Source organism: Dryobates pubescens, chromosome Z, assembly GCF_014839835.1.
Source record: "Dryobates pubescens isolate bDryPub1 chromosome Z, bDryPub1.pri, whole genome shotgun sequence".
NCBI classification, from domain to species: Eukaryota; Metazoa; Chordata; class Aves; order Piciformes; family Picidae; genus Dryobates; species Dryobates pubescens.
This window is the reverse complement of record NC_071657.1, coordinates 38,880,964-38,893,467: the sequence shown is the minus strand read 5'-3', so window position 1 is coordinate 38,893,467 and position 12,504 is coordinate 38,880,964. Positions and strand designations below refer to the sequence as shown.

At 39.6% G+C, this 12,504-nt stretch overlaps 1 protein-coding gene across 3 annotated transcripts in view; it reads right to left on the bottom strand.

Moving 5' to 3' along the window:
- Positions 1–12,504, bottom strand: part of NRG1 (neuregulin 1) — a 178,329-nt gene that overhangs the window by 135,677 nt on the left and 30,148 nt on the right. For all 3 annotated transcript variants that reach the window (XM_054178399.1, XM_054178401.1, XM_054178403.1), the window contains exons 2-3: positions 9,451–9,628; positions 3,020–3,144 (exon numbers count right to left, since the gene is read on the bottom strand). In XM_054178399.1, the coding sequence (XP_054034374.1) occupies positions 3,020–3,144; positions 9,451–9,628 (303 nt within the window). The remainder of the gene's footprint in view (positions 1–3,019; positions 3,145–9,450; positions 9,629–12,504) is intronic.

Here is a 12,504-nt window from a genome sequence, read left to right as displayed (position 1 = left end):
CAGAGGAGGGCCACAAACATGATTAGAGGGCTGGAGCACCTCTTCTAGAAAGACAGGCTGAGAGAAGTTGGGCTGTTCAAACTGGAGCACAGAAAGCTTATAACTATAACCTTATAACTACATTTCAATATCTGAAGGGGGCCTACAGGAAGGTTGGGGAAGAACTGTTTAGAAGGGCTAACAGAGATAGGATGAAAGGCAATGGTTTTAAACTGGAGCAGGGTAGATTTAGGTTAGACAAAAGGAGAAGTTCTTTACAGTGAGGGGTAAAATACTGGAACAGATTGCCCAGGGATGTGGCTGAGACCCCACCCCTGGAGACACTCAAGATGAGGTATGATGTGGTCCTGGGCATCCTGATATAGTTGGAAGTGTCTCTGCTCACTGCAGAGGTGTTGGTCAAGATGACCTTTGAGGACGCCTTCCAATCTGATACAGCCTGTGAATCTGTGGGATCATTAAATTCAAGGTAACAAAGTTCTAGTCTACATAGCAGAGGAGGTCAGTACGATTATAAGAAAGTCAAATCTTCTGGGGTATCTTTCTTTACCCCATTGTCATTGTATCAGCTGGGGGTGGAAGGAAACAATCTCTTTGCCTACCTTGAGAGGTTCAGCTCACTCAGATCCCCATACACTAGTTTTCCACAGGGGCTCCTGGGCTGCACTGGATGTCAAGGTCTTCTCCAAAAGCTTAGTGGCACAAATTAGCACTAAATATGCTGAATTGTTTTATTTTGTTTTGTTTTAGGGATTTTCTTTCTTCTTCTTTTTTTTTTTTTTTTTTTTTCCCCTCTCCTCTCACAACTGTTCTTGTGAACAGTGGAGGACCTCACAGATATATAGGACCTGAGTAATGACTGTCCTTCAGGGCTCATTAAAGAGTTTGGATCCCAAATCTGTCATTAAGCTAGCAAGGGGAAGAGGTCAGAAAATGCAGGGGAAGAAGGGGTGAGGAGGTCACCCATGCAAGTGGTCTATCCCTGTTTGTAAAGCAGATGTTACCCTCTAAGGCCTTAGGGATTCATTGCTCTTGGGTCACCAGATGTTACCCCTGCTGTTCCTCAAATTCAGGTGGAAAATTCCATCATTGGGAGGAAAACAAGGAACAAGTTTACTGGTAATTTTTAAGCAACAATAAGCAGAAAGGGCTCAGATATATGTGTGGCAACCAAATACACACAATTGATTTATTCAACCAGTGAATGCTACCATGCCTGATTATAGATTATCAAATATCACTGAGATGTTCCAGTTCAGATATCACTGAGCTTTCAGTTCAGATTTTTACAGACTAGCACCAGCTGTCGGGTTTAGATCGGACCCAAGCAAGCCCTGCATTTGAGGGAGCTTGCATGTGTGGATGTGTTACATTTTCCAACAAGATTAGACAAACTCTAGCATATCCACTATATATGGTATAACATAGCTTTTCTGTAAAGGTTTTCATTCAAAATCAAGCTTCTTTCCTCCTGCAGCAGGAATGTTTCACTGTCATTCATGACAGTCCAAAACAAAGCTGAAAAATCCATGTCATGAAGCGTAGGAATGAAGTCCCACATGCAATCCCCAGCTATGACATCATTCCTTGTCTGAGAATGTAACAAAGGAAAGACAAGCTCTTTTTTTTTCCTTTTCTTCCCCCTCCATACCCCCCCCTGCCCCCCCATTTATGTCTATCATTGCTCAGGCACAGTGTCTACAGCTAAGTTTTGGAAACTCCAGTATCTTGGAAGCAGTATAGGAGCTTTCCATGTAAGCAGCTAATGAGCAACAGAAATATGTGTTCATAGAAACCAAGCACATTTACAAAGCTACCCAGAAACACCTACCAATTTTTCCTCCTAATAACATTTGGGTAAATAGCCTTTGATCTTTTGTATCAGTCTCCTGACATCTGATCATGATCATTATACCATACAGCTAGTTTGAAATCCTAGCACTTGAGATTTTTCAGTTGATGGAAAAGAACAGTGAGTACACAAAGTGAATATAGTCAAATAATCCATGTGTGATCACAAAGCAGCAGCTAGCCGAAGAAAAATCCCACAGGCAAAGGTTAATGTTTATTTTTCTACTTATCTAAATACTTATCTTCTGTTGCAGGGCACTATGTGGAACCTAAAAGCATCCCCAGTAAATTCCCATTACAACATTTTTAAACATGTCTCAGACACATACAGAAATTCTCCTTTGTTTGTTAATGAATGTTTTTTGATACTTCACAAATGGCTAGATACTTGAATTTGATTTATTTGAGCTGACTTAGCCAATGTCACAGTTAAGAAAAAACACCTTCAGCTGAAATACATCCTCCAATGTACTTGCAAGGAGCAAAAACTGTTGAAACATTTACGTACAATGAAAATACTAAAAAAAAAAAAAAAAAAAAATCCATCAGAAGGAATTGGAGCATCCTGTAAGCTAAATGGAAAGGACCCCTGCAAAAATAGCAGTCTACAATAATTTTAAGTCACTTGGTTAAGACTGAATGCTATCTGCCTCATGAAAAACTCCGCTTCTCAAGAAATAAATTTAAATCACAGTATCTGAATTAGAGTACCTGAATTGCATTCAAGCCTGTGAATAATATGTCTTCTAATATATGTATGCCTTTCTCTCTATTATTTTAGAAATCAACGTATTAACATCTGTAAAAGTAAAAATGGTGGTAATCAGAGCCATAACATTATCACGTAATGACAAAGAATAATATGTTCATAGTCTTCTTATCTTGACTATTTAGATTGTGTCTTTGACTTGGTCTTTAAAAGTGTGTCACAGAAAATGCTGATCTCTCTTGAGATCCATAGAGGCATCCCATTCGTCTGGGTAAAGAAAATGGAACATCTTAACCACATACCAGACAAGGCAGGCCTGATTAATTTTCTTAGTACACCAGACTTCACTATTTCCACTTCACTTGTAAATCTTTCCCCTGCCTCAAATAGTTTTGTCCTGGAGGCTGCTTTAATACATGGTTTTTATGAACATGATAGTAAAAGAGAGTCCACCCTTACCATTGTTGTCTGTGATGATAACACTGGCTTTAGTACTGTCATTCCCTAGTTTGCTGCTCACTCTGCATGCATATTCCCCAGCGTCAGCCAGCGTGGCTCTGTAAATGTGAAGCTCAGAGTACTTCCTGTGAAATCAGAAACAAACATGTGAACATTCTGTACTGGAGTAATAGTCACTGAATTAACTATTGCAGTTCTTGTTTGTTTGTTTTCCTCTCAAAACAAAATGTTTTCTCTTCCATTCTTACTGACAGATTAACACTATTCAGTTTAAAAAAGAATGGAAGAGAATTAAGGGGAAAAAAAAAGTATCTTACAGGCTGCTGGAAAACAAGCATATTAGTGAACTCCAGTAAAGATACTTGTTTATGCTTCTCTGCTTGAGAAGAGTCTTTGTTCATAAATAACATCTGAAAAGCAACCTTCCTTTCTCAGCTGAATTGTTGGCTATCCAGATGCCACAAGAGATAGGTGTAATAATAAAATAGATTACCCTTTCCTACAGATTCATATCACCATTAGCAGAGGTCTGGGTAAGCACGGCAGTTTCCAACATCTGACTAAATAATCATGAGATTAGGACATACCACTCTCTTTAACAACCTCTGAAACCCCAATAGTAAATCATTCTGCAGAGCTAACAACAAATTATGGGCAGCAGCACAATTTGCATGAAGCTACATTTTGTTCCTGGCTAAGAAACATAATTTAATCAGTCTCCAAGGTTTTAAGATTAGATTTTAAAATGCAGAACTCCTGCCTATCCATTAATTTGGTAGGAATATGTTCTGGTGTCATTTAAGGGGTCCCCAATTTGTGATGGCAGTAATCCCATTACATAGACTGCGGAGAATGACTTGCTTGGGGAAAATGCACACATCATTGCTGTTCCCAGTTTCTGTTTAAAAGTGCCTTGGGGAAGTTCTTGCCTGTACAAAAGCCTGCTTATTTATCTACAGAATAGTCAGTTTGTAGAATGCACAAGCACTGGCTTCCCCAGAGTGGCCTACCCCAACATGAAAGACTGATCCCCAGGAGGCAGAGGTCTTCACTCCAAAAGGTTGTAGCCACCAGCATGTCTAGCAATGAGTATTAAGTTAAGCAATGTTTGGGGAGTTGCTTTGCTTCACCACAGCCATGTCTCCTAACTATCCATGCAGAAATAACAACTGTTTACCCCTTCTGGTATCCACTGAACGGGGCTGGATTCAGGCCAGAAACAAGTCTTTTGTAGCAAGGGGGCTTCTGGAGGAACCAAAATGTTCAGTGGCACTTTCCAAACCACTCGTCAGCCATTCCTCCCTTCAGCACAATAGACTATCCCACCCATCTGTTATTAAACATATGTTTATTGGCAGCTCAGTCTTCCCTGATTCTGTGAGAAGATCCTAACACTGAGGAGTCAGTGCCAGTCCTCATGGAGTGTGAGCAGTGTGCTAGGTGGACCACAGCTCTCCTGGGAAGCCACATTACAAGACTTTCCCCTCATGTCATGAAAGAAGCCACTGGGTTTGCAAAAATGAGGAGCAGCCAAAGCAGGATTAGCAATTTGCTCATGTTTGCTCAAATGGTAAACAACTAATAGCTGACTGATTGGGCTTGCTTCACAGGCAATGTTGAGAGCTTGGTTCCCATGCTGAATTAGCTAAGCTGCATTTCAGAAGGCATACAAGAAGTCACTCTAGCTAGTGGCAGCCATGAATATATGAGAAAAAACCATGATTGAAGCACTGTCAGAAGTATCCAGAAGGTGAAAGTTAATGTGTCTTTGCATGGGAATTTTGAACCTGACTAAGAGCTGTGCTTGTACCACAGCAGAAACGGCCGGCTTTTTAATCTTCCTGTCAGTTATCTACACACCTGTCTCTGCTACTGCCTGTTGAGGGCCTATCCAGGAATGTCTGGCAGTACTCTGCACCACCTAACAGCTTGCATGGACATATTGTATTTTCAATATTAGACAGGTTATCTTTCAGCCATGCATGCAGACATTTGCCTAGATGAAAAGCAGGCTGCAACCTCAGGATGCTTCAGAAGGCAATGTAAACAGGTTCAGTGTTTTGATGATCAAGAGTCACTGCTACAGCTATATCACTTTTATTTGGGCACCCACTGCAATATGTCTGCTGCAGTCCCTTTTCCTCTCTATATGCTGCTGAGTAATGCAAACCACCTTTGTGGCCCTCTTGGTTTCTAGAGCAAAGTTTTTGCCCTGCATATTTATTTTCATTATCTTTTTTTTTTTTTTTTTTTTTTTTGGCATGATACCTGGGGGGAAGTTGAGAAGTTGTGTCTTCCTTTTATGATTTTAAAATAATATTAGATGAAGTAATGGTATTACTTACAAGTCTACTCTTAGCAAGCCAAATTTACCCTTGTTTTTTAGAAAAACTCTGTAAGGTGTTTTGTCTCTGACAGAAGGAAAAAAAACATTAATATTAATAGCTTTATGAATATTATCAAGACATATCAGGACATAATGCAAAACAGAGCAGAAAAAGTCTCTAATGTCAGTAAATGAAGCAGCTCCCTTGCAATTCAGTACTCACGACAGTACTCACTTAAAACCCCTGACATGGGACTTTGTGTTCAAACACTTGTCCTTTTATCAATCTATACAATGTTATACTAAAACAACGCTTGTCCTTATAAGATTTACTTCTGCTATATCTTTAGCTCATTCCTACCATGACATTGCTGAGTTTGTATTCACACATGGAAGGGAAAGAAATACATCTGCAACATGCAGACCCAGCCCAGCTTATCTGGCTGCTTGAATTCATTTTACTTCCAGTCTCAATTTGTCATCCAGAATTGCTTGTCTTCAGGCAAATATCCAGGCTAAGCTTGGATGTTGCCCAAGGAACAGGGCACTTGCACACAAAGCTTTCTCAAGCACTATTACATCCAAAGCCATCAGCTAAGTGAAGGGGAAAATACCTTCCCTCTGTCCAAAACCCCCAACCTTAACAAAGGAGTCTCTTTTCATGTCGTGAAGATAGCCTTACTCCATTTAGCGCATTACCCAAACTACAAATGAGCAGGCTTCACCTGGATTTGAAATTAGAGAATTATCAGTCATGGGAAAATTAGCTAGCAGGTGAAAAGCCCCTGTGCAGTGCCAAATCTTTTAATGTACTTTCATAGACACAAAGCAAAAGCTCAGAGCTTGGACATGTAGATCAATCAATTGGGGCATCATGATTCAACAACAATCACAAGAGCAGCAGAGGCTCTCTGACTGCAGGTTATTTCTCCATGACAAATCTGATGTGGAAAGCGAGCACTTTCAACACATTTTATTAAAATATAAACTTAGGCAGTTTCTCTTGACTTTCCAGTGTAATGAGAAGGGAAACAGTCATTCAGTACAATTCACCTGCTGTACTGTCTTGTCATGACATGTCAGGATTCTGTTCCCTCTGAATCAACCATCCTGAAATCAGTCTAGCAAGCTAAGAGTGATCCCTTGAGTTCATTTTCCATACAAGGCAGTCTTCAGAAGGCTAAGCTTTGAGGAAGCCTGTCTTGCCAGAGGGTCTTCTAAGAAGGAAAATGGAGTCAGCGACTGCAAATCCTTTGAAACGGTAGTGTATACATCAGCCAAATGCACCAAAAAACACCAGGCTGCAGTATTATCTTTTTCACGCCTACTCCAGCTGCCGAGCTAAGGTCTTAGTTTTCATTTTCTGAGCTAAGACACTTCATCATTCTGCCAGATATTTTTACAATTTGTTAAAACCCCTAATGCTAAGTAGCCAGAACTCAGTATTGAACAGGTTTCATTCTGCTGCCACAATATGAGAAAGGTGATTTCTTGCACAATGTGGAAATCTGGAAATTGGGCACTACTTAAAAACTTTTTCAGGCTTTTGTAGATACTTAGAAAGCGTTATTCTCAAGTGTTTGGACTGGAGTTGTACCCTGCCTGCTAATTGTTCTTCAGAAACATAGATTAATTTTTGCATAGCCATTTGACCTTTAAAACAGACATTAACCCCAGACAGCTAAACAATTACTGTAGCCTTTCTAGTTGATGTTTCCCCCACTTGGTAATAGTAAAAAAATCATGCTAAGATACTTATTGTAATGATATGGCAGCATGTGAACATGGCAAACATTTATCAATATGCTGTCAAGAAAAAAATCCACACAGAAAGTAAGTGGGGAAAAAAAAACTATTGATCATTGATATTTCTTTTATTTGTGATGAGATCTTTTTAATGTGTTGGTTTTTTTTTCTTGTCGTTGTTTTGCTTTGTTTTTCGGTGATTTTTTTTTTAAACTGTAATCTACATGTCTTTTTATGCATTAGTTTGCATTGCATTTCTTTCTGTTTTCCTTTAGAACATGTGCCTGTCCTACTTTTTGTCAAAATGAAATCTATCTCCATTTTAAGCTCTTCACATATATTCAGTCCTGGAAGCACACATAAACAGCAAAAGAAGCAATGGCAAGCTCCTGATGCATCACCAATCTAAAATCGCAAAGTAGAAATTCAAGCAAAATCATTCAGATGTCAGCAAACTTCTCTTGTCTTTCTCCATTTTGTACTCCACATCTAGTGACTTTCACATTTCTAACTGAAGGGCTTCTCTGCTCCACACTGATGTTTCTGTTTTAAAACAGAAAACTGAAGAGAAAAATGCTAACCATGAGTGATACTCTTGTGGCTGGGATAGCACAAAGAAGCATGAAATACAGATCAAAGCCTGTACTCTGACCACTTATGGTGCAGGAATAGGACTTCAGATTTCCATTTTGAAAAAGAAACAAAACACCAAAACCAAACAAACCAACCCACTGTATTTTTTTTCCCCATTATATATATTTTGGAAAATTTTAAGTATCCTTTGGTATACATCATGAAAAACAGTCTCATGTGTTCCACATAGATGTTCTAAAACCCGGTTATTAGCCAGTTTCCCTTCTGCCAGTTCCTCAAAGTTTTGTAGAAGGGAAAAAAAGAAGGGAGCTGGCAGACAGCAGTTACTAATTCAGTGCTGAAACTGATCTGATAAAGCTCAGGATCAGAAGGTGAAATCCTGGCTCCATGGTGTTTGGTCAGTTAGCATCAACCAAAGTGTAAGAGGCGAAAACAACCATTTGCCTCTCATAGGCAACACTGTGTTGCTGGGGAATCTGAGGGTCATGCTCTGACCCGAATATTTTCTTTAGAGAAAAGACTGAAAAAACAACTCTGACGGAGACATACGGCCCTGACAATGAGTCCAGACAATTTGCCAGGCTATCTGCCACCTGGAACAGCTCCATTTCACACATGCTGGAAGGACACATCACAGGTTCCTTCTTGCCAACTGTGTGACAGTGGCATGGCTGTGGTTGCTCTGCAGCACTCCTGGTTTCACCTTGTGCCCCAGGCTGGCATGCAAGAAATTCAAGTGAGGACAGGACACCTGGTCTTCAACCTGAATAACTGAAAAGCTAAGCACCTGTTTAATTTTGGCTGTTGTTTTGCCTGATGAGTTATATGACCTGACAAAATGTATGAGGGCACTTGACACCCTGGAAAGATCTCTTGGGGAGCCTAACTCAAATCCACAGTGTCTTGTATCAAGAGAAGGGATGGCCCAGTGCAGCTGATAGCAGCCCTGCCTTCTAAGAGTGGAAGTGAGAGTTGAAAGGCTGTGTTCAAACAGATTCTCATAGCTTTCTTTCATGGACAAGTGGTCACCATTGAAACTTTCTAACCTAACAACAGCAAGGTAGAGTCCAAACAACAAAAACGTTCTCCTGGTTCAGTGCAGAAAACATATTTTGTAGCTTCTTCCCTGCAGAAACAAGGCACAAGACATCTTTTGGCACTGGTCACTACTCATATGCAGCCAGGAGGATGAGATTTGTAGGCTTTGCTACTTATCTGACATCTGCTGCACCCATGCTGTGTTCTGCATGCGTAGGAATGCCTCTGGTAAAGGACTACTGCAAGTTTGTGTAAGGCATTTGAAACTAGTGCTGACAGTTCATGTTTAAGGACTAGATTGCTTGGAAAGCAAATTTCAAAAATATTTCCAAATTTACATTGCTTTGATTATTTTGAATGTTCTTGGGTTTCAGATAATAAGCACAAGGTACCTCAGTTCTTGTCAGTAGTATAAAAATGGCCTGTCTCCAAGGCTTACTGGTTAAAATGATAGCCTTTGGCTATCAGAAAATAAATAGAAATTGGAAAAGGAAAATTGTTCATGAAACATTAATGTTGCACTACTATTTCATTGATTCATTAAAAAAACCCAAACAGCAGCAGTGTTTATTTCCTTAAATTTTCTTCCTCCATAATTCACAGTTTTAACTTTGTGACACTGCAATTAACAACCTGTTTATTTTGCACTTTTAACCAGCTTGTGTTCTGGTGAACAGCTCTTCCCATCCCTCCCAGCCCTGCTTATGAAAAATACCTCTGTACTTACTTTTGTTTTTTTGGGATCTTGATATTTTCCGGCCTGTTTTTTTTTGTTATTTCCTTTCCATTCTTTAACCACTTGAATCTGAGCGCAGGGTACTCTGAAGTGGTTTCACACCTTAGCACTAGCTTCTGACCCACAGCAGCCTCTTGATTTTTCATTTCCTTCAATTTGGGAGGCACTGCTAAAGAAATAAAAGAGCATGCTGGAGATTAAGTCATCCCCAAAAGGGAAAACAGTGCTAAATGAAGCTGAGCAAAACAAGCCACAGAGTGTGAATCCCCAGCAGCTGAAAACCAACGATTATCCATGTGCTACAATGTTAAAGCATAAGGGCACATTTAATGACAACCTAGTTAGGCCTTTTGGGGTCCTGGTATATGGGTTTTAACAGCCTGCAAGCCACAAACAGCCTTAGCAAAAACTAACGTGCTTCTTCTGAATGTGGTATGAAGCATTAACAACACTGAAATCATTGTATGCTCCTAGACACAAGACATCACACTGTGGTAGGTAATATAGAAAGGGAAAGGGAGAATGTCCTGCTGCTTTATTTATTTTGACTGTCATGAGTCAGGGGCTACTCAAAGGCTCCTGGTGCAACTGTTGTGACAGGGAGCTAAAAGCATCAATATAAACTTGACAGTTTCCCTAACAGGAGGCAAAGGCTTTTGCTTCAGCTAAAAACTACAATCCACATTATACACCTACCTCAAACCTCAGCTTAGCCATATAATTTCCCTGAGGCAACAAACAACAGGCTTAGAAACTCGTCAAGAGAATCAATATCAATTAAGGGTATTTTGGACCCAGAAGGGGACACTGAATTGAAAATGCTCACACACACTGAAAGGTTCCAGCTGATGCATCTCATTTTCCAGAGTGTTGCAGCAACAGTTTTTTTCTTGCCTGGGTGAATCTCAAACCATGTAGGACTGTCTAAGCTAGAGACCTCTTATATTCCACAATCAGTACCAATCTCTGAGCACAGACTTCACAAGAAGATACAATCCTTCTGTGAGACACTACTCTTTATTTGACCCTGTAGGTTAGCTGTAAGCCAGCTTCTACCATGCTCCAGTATTGAGGTAACACATCTAGTTTAACCTTATTTCCCCTGGGGCTCAAGATAACACCTCTACTATTGAGGAGGGTGAATATGGGGAGCTACAGCTGGCAAGCCGATGGGTGATAGCTTGTGAGCCCATTCTGGCTCAGCTGTGCCCTGTTGTAATTCTGTACCTCCAAGGAGCCAGTATTCCTATGCAGCACCCTGAGCTGCAGTGTTTTTTTTCTTAAAGAGCTCTAATATTGTCCAAGGAAATGAACAGGCAGCATGTCCATATAATTCTCCATAACATGCAGATTAGGAGCATTCATTGAGACATCAAAAAGACTCCAAAACAGTTTTGTACAAGAAAATGTCTTAACAAGTTGCAATACACTTGATTATATTTTGATATCTGTTTTTTGTATGTATGTGGAGACTTGCTGTTGTCAATTGCCATTAATTATTATACCAATCAGACAAAAATCAAGCATCATAATTATGGCCATAATTATGAGAAGTGTGTATAAAGAGCTGGATACACAGGGGCTTGTCCCATATATGAGGAATTATTCCTGATCCCAGGGAAACCGGGAAAAGCTTGATGCCTGGAAACCAAACGATGCAGGGCAGTATAAACAAATGTGATTGGGAAAATGTGGTCTGTAGTGAATGAGCAAATGAGGTGGTGCCTGCTGGGCCACCAGCAGAACACAGGATAGGGACAGAGCAGGCTCTAATAATTAAAAAAAAAAAAAAATCTGATTAAGAGGAAGGTGACAAATTTTTCCATGTGTTTCTGCTGGTGTGGAAAACAAGTCCTTGGCAGGAAGTCTTCGGCTAGACATTAGCAAAACATTTCAGAGACAGAGCTATTCTGGGGAGGGCATCCATAGAGATTTTATACACAGCATAGGCACATGTGTTAAAATGGCACTGGGAAAGATCAGGTAAGGCCCAGGACTGTGTGATCAGAAAGAAATCTCCTGCAAAACGTCTTCTTATATGTTGGTTTTCATTTTGCACACACTATATCCTGTAGGATAATTTTGTAAATTCCAGTGTGTTCCCAAATTGCTACCAAAACAATTTTTGCCTTCAGAAAAACAAATGCCCAGACACCACTCAAACCCTACTAACATTAAATATATATTTTTTTGAGTGTATGTGTGTACCTATGTATATATAAATATATTTACATTAGCACATGTGTAAATATTCAAATATTTACCCCAAAGAGAGAGAGAATATTTTTAAATGCCAATATTTGTATTTTCCAACAACAAAAAAATAGCACTAATTAATAGCATTACTACTGACATTGGTGCTTATACTTGAATTCAGTCATTAAAGAGTTAAGGTTATTATCTTTCGTCACTATGCAAGAAAGGGAGCTGCAGAGGTGTGACACGAAAAGCCGATATTCCTTATTTTACCATATTTCACTTGTTATAGTCCTAGTCCCCATCTTGCATAAATTAATAGAATAACCACAATGGCAAGAATCAAAATTTTTTGTGCCTAAGAATTCAACTGTTGTTTTCATTTTTCTTGGAAATGAATGGGAGATGCCATTTTGTTCCTGTCTTTTATTTTAATTCCATATTGTCTGCTCAAAATGACTGGTAGACTTTTTTCCTTCTGTTGGAACTGTCAATGAAAAATGAAATGTTAAATTAGTATGCTCAACTCTTGCTATAATTCAGGAGTTACCAGGAAACATAAAAGAGGATTTAATCAATGGCAGTGACCCTCACTAATTCACAGTAACTCGCTGTTCAAGCACCAGGCTCTCCAGGGAAAGGAGTAAAATATATTCACAGACATGATAGAAAAGAGATTGTTTCTTCTTTTTTTTTGACTCCTTTTCATTTACACTATGTTTGTTTCCTTTCAGCTGCAGTTTTGCAAAAGTTAATCAGACCTGCCAGGCATGTGAGAAAGCTCATGCTGATAAAACTAAAGCATTGTGTGCCTGGATCAAAACCAGCTACAGCTTCCACTGTGGCAAG